Genomic DNA, 14419 nt, shown 5'->3' with positions numbered 1-14419 from the left:
AAATATATGCAGTTTATTGTATGTCAATTATATCTCAATAAAGGTCTTTAAAAAAGAAAAAGGAAAAAGAAAATACAGTCAACAAATCAAATATATATATATATATATATATATATATATATATTATATATATATATATATAAAACACACCATGGATTTAACATGTTTCAATATTTCCTATTACATTGTGGATTTCTAAAGGCATATTCCAAGAAATGTTCAAGATCATATTTGGTCAAGCAAAAGATGGTTTAACACAATAAATAAATAGTGCAATTTGTTTCTGGAGAGTAAGCAAGCAAATACAGTATAGAGAGGAAAAATAAATGTGAGCTTAAAAGTTTAGCTTCATAGTTATTTTAAATGCTTGGAGCCTTTTCTGCATAACTCTTATGAGAGCATTTTTTACTTTTTTGTTTCTAAGACTATATATGAATGTATTCAGCATGGGGATGACAATGGTATAAAAAACAGAAACCACTTGATCCCTTCCCAAGGAGTAGAACTTATTTGGTTTTAAATAAGTAAAAATCAGAGTGCCATAAAAGATGGTGACTCCCAGGAGATGGGAGGCACAAGTAGAGAAGGTTTTTTGCTTCCCTGAAGTGGATATAATTTTCAAGATAGTAGACAGGATGGACACATAGGACACAGATATTGTGATAAGAGACACTGCTAGGGTGGAGCCAGCAAATATGGATATCATGATTTCAGTGTCATGTGTGTCAGTAGAGGACAGGGCTAAAATTGCAGGTGTTTCACAGAAAAAGTGATAGATAACATTGGAGTCACATAAATGCAATCTGCTCATGGAAAGCGCATTGACAAAGGAATCCATGAAGCCAATCAAATAGGATCCAAAGACTAGAGAGCAGCAGCATCTTGTGGACATAACAACTGGGTAATGCAGAGGGTTGAAGATAGCTACGTAGTGATCATAGGCCATTGAGGAGAGAAGAGAGCATTCAGTGGCATTCAAGAAGACAAAGCAATTCATCTGGGTGAAGCAGCTCAGGTATGAAATATACTTGGTGGAAGTCAATAAGTTTTCTAAGGTTTTAGGGGTGATGACGGTTGAATAACAGAGGTCAAGAAATGACAGGTGACTGAGGAAAAAATACATGGGGGTGTGAAGCTGGAGATCCAGGCAGATGATCAGCATCATGCCTGCATTCCCCAGCACAGTGATCAGGTAGATGAGGAGAAACAGGGTAAAGAGGACCAGCTGGAGCTCTTCAGAATCTGTCAGTCCCATGAGGATGAAGCCAGACACGTGTGTGAGATTCCTACTACCCATAACATTCACATGCTCTAAATTTTGAGAAATCAAAGTTGATACTTAGGAGGAATTACTTCAAAAAGAGTTGTTTCTATGAATGTGGTGCATATCTATATTAGTTTAGTGTTTCCAGGAAGTGATAATAATGAGGGGTATACTGGGGTTTCCCTGGCAGTCCAGTGGTTAAGAATCTGCCTTCCAATGAAGGGTATGTGAGTTCAATCCCTGCTTGGGGTACTAAGACCCACATGCTGCGGGGCAACTAAGGCTGCACTGTGCAACTACTGAGCATGCCAGCCACTACTAGAGAGCCTGCATGCTGCAACTACTAAGCCCACACACAGTCCATGTTCCACAACTACTGAGCCCATATACCACAACTAGAGGAAGTCCACACCACAGTGAAGAGCCTGTGCATCACAATGAAAATCCAGCATGTTGCAACTAAGACTCAATGCAGCCAATAATACAATAAATAACTAAAATATTTTTTTAAATGCGGTTTTACCGACTATGAAGAGAAAAATCTTAATTTTAATTGCCTAATATAGAAATAGGTATAAATTGACATTTGGATATAAAAGAAGCTAACATACTTGATAATTAGAATTAGCCTGGCAATTTCGTAATGCTTCCCTACATTAAAGCATTTAATTCCCATGAGATTATTATTCCATAGGTAGTATTGACAACTATTGGCCACATTTTTTAGATGAGAAAAAGGGTGCAAAAATTTAGTTAACTTATCCAGAATCAGAGATATTAAATCTTGGCTCTGTAATTCCAGTAGATATATTGATTCCAGAGAGCATGCCCATAATATTATATTCTTGTTTATAATTAATTTCAGCAAACCTGAGGGAAAAGTACTAGATATAAAATAAATAACGATAGAAGATTTGTTTTAGTGTACCATGTACTGTTCTTTTTTTACCAATATTAATCTTTTTCTACCAATATTATTTAATACTAATGAGTATGGTGTATTAAAATGATAGACCACATATTAGCATTAATTTAAAAAATATGATGTTTTCATAACAATGATTCAAAATCAGATTTTTTCTAAAATATTTCTAAAACATGTACATTGCTTGCTGACCCTAATGACATCAACTCTGCATTTCTGGTTCCACAAACCCTGGCATTACTGAAGTTAAGGTCTAAACAATATCTGTATGCATATTCTTCTGATAATGTCTTTGTTTCATTTGATCCTAACAAAAACCTTCCAGTTTTCAGAATAATACTTACCGGGAGCCGAAGTCAGTGAAAAAGACACTTTCTTCCAATATTATCTGTCTAGAAATATGTCAGCATCAAATTTTGCTCACAAATAAAATATCAAGACCATTTCATTTGAAAATTTCTGTAATATAATATTTGTTTTCTTTGAGAAAGTTCATTTTGAATTTTAGTGCATTCATTTTGTTTTATTCTGAGGAAAAATAAATCAACCTAGAAATTTTGTCCAGCTGTGTACGTATATAAGCATAACAGAGTATGCCTTGACTCTTATCCTGATTATTCCAGGGAACCTCATATACTGGGGATTGGTAATAATGCATCATTTGCCCATCTCTGGGCACCAGTTTCCAAGGAAGATTTCTTGGCATGTCTCCAAGGACAAAGTTCAAGGACTAATTGCAGTTATGCTAGAAGCCACATAATGAAGGACCTACTGGTTTGGTCTTTGTGATGCTCTAAATTTATACCTGTGTTGTAGAGAAACTGTTTCTAGAGAAATATGTCATTTTTCTATAAGTGAAACCATCAGTGATAGAGTGATCCATTTTTCACAGTAAAATTTCTATATTTAAACATGTGATACTATTATAAGAGTATATTTTTCATGAGAAACAAAATAAGAATATAAAAAATTAAAAGAACAACATGAAAATAATCAAAACTCTTGTAACATTTTGATATATTCCTCTGAATTATTTTTTTCATAGAATGCTTATTTGTATATCTCTAGATTTTCATAATTACTATCATACTGGGTATTCAGTGTTCATCTTCATTTTATAACTAAAATTCCACAATATAATATGACCCATTTTATTTTAGACTCTGATAAAAACAATAATTTCATGTGTTACTCATTGCCTGATACCCCATAATCAACTTCATTCTAGAAGTCTTTCTCAGATGTTAAGAATTTTATTAATTTTTTTTATCCAAGATGAGGAAACAAAGGAAGATGCTAAAAAAGGGATAGACTGAGAATCAGTTTAAAAATTCTTTTGAAAAAAATAGTTCTTTTGAATCTCTCATTAATTCATGATATTTAAACAAATATCAATTCATGATATTTAAAGCAGCTTACAATTTCAGGCTATTCTTATAGTATTTATTGTGCCATAGCAGAAACCAAAGCCTGATCAGAGATTTTTTTAAATCTCTCAATTTTAATATGATGATATAATTTCACTCCCTAATTCATTTCAGTTTTAACTATGCACTGTATATATGTGTATATATATATATATTTTTTTTTCCTGTCTCTCCTAGACTATTCTAGTTGTTTTCTTTTTTCTTTCTTCTTTGACTAATGAAAAGAATAGTTTTAAAGTCTATCACTCTTTCCCCTATTTCATGAGATTTGTGGGCAAAACAAATAATTTTCCCTCTGCATTTCTAGATGTTTTGCTGAGATCCACCCCACTGTAATGCAATACAGTTTAACAGGAGAAAAAAAAAACAGAAATTTAATAATATGTATACCCCCTTTACACATGGAAGATACCCAGGAACACTGAGTAATTCCCCCTAAAGTTTCAAGCCACTACCTTAAATACCATCTCCAGCTAAAGACAAAAGGAGATGTGGTGGTGGGGGGTAAAGAGGGAGCCAGGAAAAACATAGTAAACAAGGGTATGTTTGTTAATGCAGACTCAACTTCATTCCTTCATCACTGAATAGGGATTTAGTCTTCTTACTCTTCCTGGTGCAGAGAAGGAGACATCCTTGCAAATGGAGATTTCCCTTTTAAATATAAATACCTCTTGCCAAAGTTTAACCTCTACTCAGTTTTTAGAACTTCTCCTGTGTCTAATGCTTTTAAAAAATAACCAGCTCAAGATAATCCTTATGCCAAGGAGGCATATTGTGGCGTAGAAAATTCTCTCCCCTTCAAGTTGAATTTGTTGTTTTTTCACCAGCACCTAGTAATATCTGCTTGACCCATTCTGGAAAGATGTGTGTTATGGGTTTAGAGGGAAGGTCAGAGGAGCAGCTAGAAGAGAGAATGATGAAAGGTACACCAGGGACAAATATGAGGAATATATTGAAATATATATGGACATTTCATCATAACTCTGGACAAATAAAATATATTTCTACTTATTAATAAGAATAAGGTGGTATGTTTTGCTCTTAGAGACTAGCAAAGAAACATTAAAACATAAAAATAAAAATTAAATACATAATCCTATTAATACTAAATAAAAATTCCTGAGATGATCTACAGAAGAACACATTCAATGCAAGTGAAAATAAGAATAATACATATAATTAGAGCCAGAGTGAACATAAATAAGGTTCAACAGCCGAGATATTTCACACAATTATAAAAACGTGAGCATTGTAGTTATAATGCATGAATGAAAATCCATGGAGAAAAAGAAAGGGAAATATAATCAGTTTAATAATTCTCAGTGATGATGATGACATACTTGAGGGCAACCAATCAGAATCAGACATTCTTCTTAGAAGGAGAAAAATTCACATAGGCTTAATAATGGGAATGAGCGATGAGTTCGGACAGTAGTCTCAATTTGTCCCTAAAATAATGCATAATATGTTTTATAAGATGTCACAATACTTTCTATTGTAAAATATTTCATTGTAAAATGAAGTTTGCAGGAGTCAGACACATGTAATATAGATCAGAGAAGAAAATCACAAATTTAAAACCAAATATATACATGTGCACATACAGATACCTTCACATGAATTATCTTCAGCTACTCCCAAGACTTTATCAGAGGTTTGTTTGTGAAGTATGATATATGAAAAAGCCTAACCAGTTGACTCCAATGATTTAAAATCATGTGAACAAAGTATAAAGCTGTGTACACTCATTTCCATATCTTAACCATTAAGGGAAAAAAAGCATTTCAAAAGAAATCTCTTAATCTCTATGTCTTTTTTTAAAATATATAAACAAAGGGTGATTTTATTTTATTTATTTATTTATTTATTTATTTATTTATTTATTTATTTATTTTTTACCAATACCTCTATTTTATAGGTAGGAAAACCAGAACATTTCATGAAAAATGAAACTCAATATACAAGGCATAATATAGTCAAAGATCTGAAATAGAACTGGTGTCTTACCCATTTCTCACCTTTAATCAATAAACATTATTCCTCTTAAGAGGAGGTGAAAAAAATTTCCCATATTAAAAACACCATTAATAAGTACCCTTAGATGATGAATAGCTCTACATCTCTCTAATCTCCTTTTATTCTGTTAACTAGCACTCCAAGGTAAAAATAATTATGACCTTTGTTATGGCTTCACATTTCTTTACAACAATCACTAAAATAATTTCCACTTTGGTAAACATAATAACTTATGCCATTTAGTTTTAAACAGAATTATATCTTAATCTTCAAGCTAAAGTCATAAGAAAATAATGACACTGTCACTTGAAGGTCATCTCAGTCTACTGTTCACCATGCATCTAACCACACACCTTTAAATTAATTCCAGCAGAAAGTCTAAGGAATTCATGGATCAATCTGCTAGTATGTCAGGCAGAGTGCTAATACAGTTAAAAGACAATACAGTAGAATATCTTATTTAAACTTTTGATAACAATACAAAAGTAAAAACCCTTGTGAAAATTTTTTTTCTTGTTTTGGTAACAAAATCATTAATACTTTATACTTGTGTGATACTGTAAGGTTTAAAGAATAAAATAAGAACTCCACAATGTACTTGGAATATGAAAGACTGTACTAGAACTTACAGGCACAAAGTTCCTTAAGTTCCAGGCATGTCTAGTCAGCCCTCATTTTTCATCAGAATAGCTTCAAGTAGGCCAGCTTACAAAGAAGCTATTCTTTACAGATGGCTCTTACTCACTACATAGTTCTTAGGATAAACGTGTTTATACTTTGACTGAACTGTCACCTGGATGTTATAATCATGGTGACTGTACAACACTACTCGGTGAAATTTCTTGCTTTCCTTCATGATTTCTTCAATCTTTTTTTCAGTGGACATATGATTTTCTAAAAAGTTTGAATCTTCTAAGTACAAATCATCTCCTGGTAAAAGATGGATCATCCCATCAGCAGTTAATAACACGATTGGCAGCAATCTTTTCACCCCTTCTAATTCAAGATCCAAACAAAATTTGTGCAAGTCAGAGAGAGAGGCAAAGTTTTCTAGTCTTCTTATTTCGTAGAACTGTGGGACTGCAAACCAAATTTCCTTTGATATGAAGCTTTCAGTTGCCTCTGATGGAGATGACCAGTGGCAGCCCACCACCTCCACCGAGGCGGAGAAGACCGGCGGCAGCTTGCGCAGGCAGCACAGAAAGAAGGTAGTCTGGAAGCAGCGGTCGCCGCCCCAGCCCGTGAACGGCGTGAGCCAGGCGCTCCACTCGTGCAGCGCCCAGATGCCGGGCGTGCAGTCGAGGTGCGCGCACAGGCGCAGGAAGTGCTGCGGTCGCGGCACACGCGGGCGCGCCAGTCGTCCAGGGCCGGTGGCGGCGCGAGGGCGCAGCCCAGCTCCGCAATGGGGGCCCCTCCAAGTGGTGATTTTAAAAGAATTCCAGAAAAAGAATTTTCAACTAAGCTAAAGTTTGTTCAGTGATAATATACACAGGACTTTCCAAATATCAAAGAAAGATATAAACTTCGAGTAAGGCAGAATCCTAGACCTTAATGATTTCATCACTGTGCTTTCACCAGGAAACAAAAAGCAAAGAAAACCTTTACCCATATATTGCATATATGATACATTTGCTACATGATGTGAAGAGCAAAAATATGACTAAGCAAACTCTTCTCTCATAGAGCTTACAATCTTGTTGGAGAGAAACACTAAAAACATATTTCTCTTAAAGGTATCTCATCAAATGTATCTTCAATTCCTGTCAATATACATTGAAATATGATTGTCCAGCTCCTTTGGTTACTACTCAGCGATTCATGCACAGTGAAGGCAGTACTGAGGGTTTCATCTTTTCCAGGTATCATTTTGAAACAATGTCTGGGAGAGTTCGTTGAATAAAGTTTACATTGTCTTTTTCAAGGGAAAATAAAACAAAAACCCAGTTCCTTCTTAATACTACAGACTTAACAGTCTTTCTGCTTTATTTGGAGAATTGAAAATCTCTCTAAACACCTCCAAAATGTCTCAGTAATTGTGCTACAGCTGGCGCTTCATTAATACACACACACACACACTCACACACAAACACACACTTAAAAGTTTATCAAGTTTTTGAACTTAGGAAGGCCCATTACAGTAATTAAGAAATTCAACTGTGCTGTTTTTGATGGATTCCATACTCCACTGAGTAAATGCATCACTTTTCTGTGTAATCAAAGATCATGCTTTGCAAATAAATGATCAGACTCTTAACTGTTATGGAAAAATGAATCCACATTACTGAAACATTTCTCTATATTACACATCTCTTATAATCGCTAGTCATTACTGAAATAACTTCTAACACTTGGCCCTCCAACCTGGGACTTACATTTGCTTTTGTTAATTCTGCCCTCTTTCCTTTGTTCTCAGGCAATCAGCTCTCATTTCTTGTTAATAACACTTGAGTCATCATCAATTAATCTACTAATTTCCAATTCTCACTTTATACATGACTGAGAAAACAGGATGTCAAACCATATGAAAAGTCAATTTAATAAACGTTTAACGTGTTGTAGTGTGATAATATGCTCACACAATATTGTTCATGGAGGGTTTGGTCACCGTTCAGAGACTTTCTTTACTAATTTGTGCATGTCTATGTCTGAATAATTTATGTACTGAAATGAATTGTTACATGGTGATTCAATATTCCATATAAACAAATATAATGATAATTCACATCCCATGCGCCAAGACTCTTAAGTTATTATTTAGTTTGTGTTATGCCTTTGGGGGTTGGTTACTCGAGAGTTTTCCTAATTGTTGGAGAAATTGATTACCTGAAACCATCCAGATTTGCTTTAATTGCAACATGCAAAGATTTGTCTTGGAAAGAGTTTTCTACATATGACTCTCAGGAGAGCTTTTTAAGTCTTTGTTCCTCAAACTATAGATGAGTGGACTTGGAATGACAGTGGTATAGAGTACAGATGCCATCTGTGTGTGAGTCAAGGATGATGTGTTATCAGGCTGCAAATATGTGAAAATCAGGGACCCATAGAAGATGGTCACCCCCTGAGGTGGGAGGCACAGGTGCAAAAGACTGTCTGTCTGCCTGCTGCAGACTGGCTCTTCAGGATGGCTGAGATGATGGCATAGGTGACTGTGATGAGGAAGAGAGAGCTAAGAAGGGTGAATCCCGCTAAAACCAAGGCCACTATTTCTGTGCTGAGTGCATCCACGCAAGACAGCACCAAAAGAGCTATGGTGTCACAGAGAAATGATTGATGCTGGCATCACAGAATGCCAAACTGCTGATCACATAACTGGAGACCAAAGAAGTGGTGAAGACTATTTTCTGCCCCATTTTTTTTTTCCTTTTCTTTCATGATTGTGATGTTTCAAGATAACTGGTCATCTACTTTGCAGAATGTCTCTCAATTTAAGTTAGCTTGTTGTTTTTTCCTGGTTAACTTGAAGTTATTAATTACGGGAAAAAGTACCAGTGAGTTGATATGTATGCCCTTTTCATATTATCTAAGGATACATGGTGTTGATAAGTGATATTATTAGTGATGCTAAATTTGTTAATAGCTTCGGTCAGACTTTACTGTAAAGTTACTATTCTTTGTCACATATATATTTTTTTCTTCCATATACATAATATACATCCAAATGTATATATACATATATTATATATGTATACATAATATTTGTATATTATGTACATGGAAGGAATTTTAGACTTTGTTTATATTTATTTCATACATTTTGGCTTCCATCAATTCATTGCCTCTGCCAATGACTGCTATGTGGTTTTCATAGTAAATTTCCATTTCCCTTATTCTTTCAATATATTTTAATTGTAGTTATTCTGTAATGAACAATTCTCTCTTCCTCATGTATTTAGTTAGTTAGCTAATTAGCTGCATATACTAATATGAACTTATTGATACTTTTGTTCTTTGGGATTATTATTCAAACCTACCATCATGTGATTAGTTGTTCAATTTATTTCAGCTTTGCTAACGAAACTGTAGTTCAATTAGCTTCTGGTGCTTTGCTCTTTGGTATGCTCTTATCCATTTTTGTCTGTTTTGTTTTCACTTCTTACATCCATGCAGCATGGTGTACTCCAGGTTTAGCTTATACTTTCATGGAGATAGTTCCAGAAACAACCACTTCTTCAAGGACCCCTGCTAGCTTTTATGAGACGGTGGTATTTGGGAGCCAGGATCTGGACAAAGTATTCTATTTTTGTGTGTGCATTTGTATTTTTCCCTTAAGAATATGTCACAAATCTTTAATATTTTATTGCTTTTAAATGTTCAGGTCTTTGCAATTATAACCTTTTAAATGAAGACTCTATGCTATAGTATAAATGTTTAGATTTGGGAAGCAAATTGAGTTTGTTTCCAGACATACCATTTACTAGCTTTATGACCATCTGAAAATTTCTTAATTTATTTCATCCTCAGTGTCCTTGTCTGGAAAATGACAAGAGTGGTACCTGCCTCATGTATTTGTGAACATTAAATTAAATAACATATATAAAATATCCTGCATGATATTAAGAATTTACAAGGTATTCAGTCAATATAAATGTCCTTGTCCTCAATATAAATGGCCTTATAATAATCTAGTATATAGATACATCCACATTTTTAAATTGTTTCTTCCACTCTTGGACTTTCACATTAATCACAATTTTCCTTCATTTTTTATAGTAATGCAGAATGCACATTGCCTTGTTTTTCTTAGATAAATAACTGGAAATTGTATTTGGGGACCAAAACTACAAATTTCTGCTACATATTAGCATCACGCATTCTAGAACAGTCTGACAAATTTGAATTTCCGTGAGCATTGTCCTTGACCATCAGTTTCAACATAACCTTGCTTACACTGACCATTTACATCTTATCGAGCTCCGTATTAATTAGAGAATGATCTATCAAAGGTTATCTTATTAGATATTTATTTCATCACTGTGCATGAAGAACACTTCTTCATATCATTATTTACTATTTATATGACCATAACTTTAAATACTATTGAAAATCTGACTCCAATAACTGGCCATGTTTTTTCTTTGTTTATTTGTTTTTTAATGTACTAAATGGAAAAAATTCTAATTTTTAAATTAATTCAAAATTTATTTACTCTTCAATATTGAATGTGCTAGTGCATAAAGGAAAGCAAACAATCCTTTGAAGTAATTAACTCACCAAGTACTTCATTACATAAGTAAACACTGAGCACCTGCTATGTGATAAGCACTTTCCCAATAATTCTGAAACTATGAAGTTGAATGATGCAGTCTTTTCCTTAGAGAAATAAGCAGTCCTGGAGAGGAGTTAGCAATAAAAACAAATATTTACAATTAATCTTTACAATGCAATGTGCAATGATAGAACAAGGCAGGAAATAATCCAATTTTCTCAAGGAAGTTATCAAGAATATCTTTGGAGTAGTAGGAATTCTTACCCTTGGTTTTTGAGAATCATTACTGCACTGTAGAGAAAAGATTCTAAGCAAAGTGACAGATGTTTACAAAAGCAAGGAGAAAAGAATTTACATCATGGTAATTTGAAGAAGTAAGACATTTACTACATGTGATCTGTAGTATGGAGGTGGGGAATGAAGAAGTGATAAGAGTAGATGTAAAATCTAAAGATAAGTGTGAGCAGGCTAAGCAATTTGGAATTCTGATTAAAAGAAGAGAAAATATATGGCAATAAGAAAAGAATTATGACTACAACCTTTGTTCTAGGATAAAATTGAAAATATATTAAATGGAAACTGGGCAGGCTGTAATGGAAGAAGTCAGAAATCTATTTCAATAGTTAGGATTCAAGAACATGGGGACTTGAACAGATACAGCAGCAATGATGAATAATAAAGAAGGGGAAACAATTTAAGAGCATTTGGGGACAGAAACACCACCACTGAATCCAATAAACATTTGGATAAAGTAAGAGAGATAAACCTAGGCTGACATTTAGGGATTTGGCTTCCATGACTGATTGTTCGCAAACATATTTACTCAGAAGAAAATAATATAAGAATAGAAATTGAGTGCAGGGAGACTGCTAAGATTATTTTAAAATGCTGGGTTTGAGATACTTGAAGGACATTCAGAGAAAAAAAAAAAAGGCTATTTTTCTTGGGTGAGATATAAAATGACCAGACATCTAATAAAAGTACGAATGTATCCTTACTCAGACTTTCTTAGTTATCTTAGCTTGTAAGACAAATTGTATTATAATACTATGTGCAATAAAAAGAGAACTGGCCTAAAATTCAGGATGCCACTAATGATCTAATATTTGGCTTATTGTCTAATCTACTTTCCCGAGTCTAGAACAATGTCTCACATGTATTGTGCCTCATAAATATTCCCTTAATGAATAAATATTATAGGTTGGAAACTGTGAAAAACATTTTATTTAATTCAGTTAAGGGACACACAAATCAGAGATAGCATTTTCTGTGTAAATATTAGCTATTGTATAGATTTTCTAGTTTATTACTCCCTTTAAATATGTTTCATCTTCTTTGTATTAGTCTATTTTGCTATTCTTTTCTAACTTTCTACATTGGATATGGATTTTTCAACGAATACCGTGTCAGTGGCAACCCACATTTTATAATATGTCATGTTTTCATTTTCAATATATCTGATATTTTTCTAATTTCTCTTTGATTTGGGAGTGGTTTAGTAACTTATTTTTAAATGCCTAACTGAAATAGTTTTAGATTTTCATTTCTAAAGTGAATGAAACTTTGAAATATTTTGAATTCAGATCAGTTTTCACTAATGTATGGCAGTTTCTATAAATACTGCAAGTGTACTTTGAAAAGAAAGTGAATTCTCTCTTACTTTGGTCAAAGCTTAACACATACTTATCTATAAAAATAACTATATTGAATGAGTATTTTAAGTATTTATATATGCTTCAATGTTTTCTGGACTGAAAAAGTTTGAGTAGAGGCATATTTGTTTTTCTAAAATTTTCCTAAAATTGCTATTCCTGAATTAGAAGGTCCTGTTTTATAATATTTGTTGTTATATTAACATTTGCACAGATAACACTTACTTTTAAGTCTTCACTGTGAGTTAAATTCCATCAATACAAAATACCATTTTTTGTTTATTTTGATAATCTTTCCTGCCTTCTGTATTTTTGACATCAAAGTTGCAACCAATGCTTTCTTTTCATATATATTGCCTAAAAGTATGCCCATAGTGTTATTTTTGACTTTTTGAAATATATGTAATATATTTAGTTTAAAAAAGAACTATACTGAAAGTCGTTTCATTTTAAAGTTATGTCAGGTGCCTTTACATTTATGATTTGGTAAACAGATATTTAGTCTTGCTTTAACAAGATATTCATGTTACAAACATGTATCATACACATAGATTTATTCAGACATAGGTATACAGTCATACACACACAAACAAGTGAAGTATTCATTTGTCATCTTTCTTCATGACCCCTGTTCTTTGTTATTTTTTTACTTTAGAATGTTTTGTATTTTGGGAATACATTTACTTAAAAAAATTCCTGCTATATTAACCTTGTGATTCCCATTTTTAGTTGGATGTCATCCCTAGCAAATAGTTGAAGTTCGGTTGGAATACCTTTAACCTTGTATTCACACTTGTCTTTTGTTTGTTCCTTGTTTCCATTTATCCTGCCATGAAGTACTGTTGATAAGCTTAATATGGGTGTTTGGATAACCCTTGAAAGTAACAAGATCTTTTGGTCTGGTTCTGCAAAATGAAATAGTAACCTCAATAAATAATTTAATACTCATCATTCTTTGTTGACTTGGAACACATTATATGTCTTCTATGGGAAGTTTCAAATCATCTTTCAGTTCAGGGGAAAAAATCTTGAGTATACCTTGTGGTAACTTTTCTGTTTCTTTGGCTTGGTTTTCATCCTTGGAGAATTAAACTATATGTATATTCTGCTTTCTTCATCTATATATTCTGTCTTTCTTATATTTTCCTGACTGTATTTTTTTTTTTGGATATATTCACTTTTGAGAAAAATTTCCCAAGACCTTTTTTCCCTTATCTCATATAAATAATATTTAGAGGTATATAAAGGTAGGACCTCTCTGGAGAAATAATATACATACTACAAATTTCACCTGCATCATGTTATATATTCAAAACATACAATTCATGATAAGTAATACTTTTAAAGATTGTGTATATTTATCTCTCTTAAAAGACCTTTCAGCAGTAAGTTATTCACCATTCTCTCATCCATAAACCCAAGAACCACTATCCACTTTCTGTCTATAAGTTTGCCTCTTCTACTATAATTCATGTGAGTTGCATCATACAGTATGTTGTGTTTGTGACTAAGGTATTTCCTTAATATGAAGTTTGAAAGTCACCCAACCATGGTGTAGCATGTATAAGTATTTTTTTTTCTTTATTGCCATATTATCCTCTGTTGCACAGATAATGGATAAAAAAAGCGAAAATTCACTTAAGCACTTGCCTAAAAATGTTCATAAGCATTATGAATGATAGCCAAAGAGAAGAAACAATCCAAATGGCCATCAGATGAAAATGAATACATTTTAAAAAAAAAAAAAAATTAGCACTCTACCTGACTAAATTTTCTGGGTTGCCACAACATCTGAATTTATTGTAAGTTAGTAGCTGAACAACTTATCTCTGTAAAACAATTTAAAACAAATGTCAAGCATTTAATTTAAGAGTTTATATTTAATGATCATAACAAAGTTATAGAAACCAGGAAAAAGGCAATGATGTT

The 14419-nt window shown here is 33.1% G+C and overlaps 1 protein-coding gene and 1 pseudogene across 1 annotated transcript; both read right to left on the bottom strand.

Moving 5' to 3' along the window:
- Positions 1-334: 334 nt before the first annotated feature.
- Positions 335-1297, bottom strand: LOC130848654 (olfactory receptor 8H1-like). The gene has a single exon (XM_057727078.1). It carries the CDS (start codon positions 1295-1297, stop codon positions 335-337), a length of 963 nt encoding a protein of 320 aa, XP_057583061.1.
- Positions 1298-6356: 5059 nt separating this feature from the next.
- On the bottom strand, positions 6357-9451 carry LOC130848653 (acyl-coenzyme A diphosphatase NUDT19-like; annotated as a pseudogene).
- Positions 9452-14419: the final 4968 nt, after the last annotated feature.

The sequence above is a fragment of the Hippopotamus amphibius genome, chromosome 3 (genome assembly GCF_030028045.1).
Source record: "Hippopotamus amphibius kiboko isolate mHipAmp2 chromosome 3, mHipAmp2.hap2, whole genome shotgun sequence".
NCBI classification, from domain to species: domain Eukaryota; kingdom Metazoa; phylum Chordata; class Mammalia; order Artiodactyla; family Hippopotamidae; genus Hippopotamus; species Hippopotamus amphibius.
This window is presented reverse-complemented; position numbering and strand designations above follow the sequence as displayed.

What these genes read in the sequence shown, in the direction of transcription:
- LOC130848654 (XM_057727078.1), bottom strand. Translation starts at nt 1,297, where the DNA reads ATGGGTAGTAGGAATCTCACACACGTGTCTGGCTTCATCCTCATGGGA.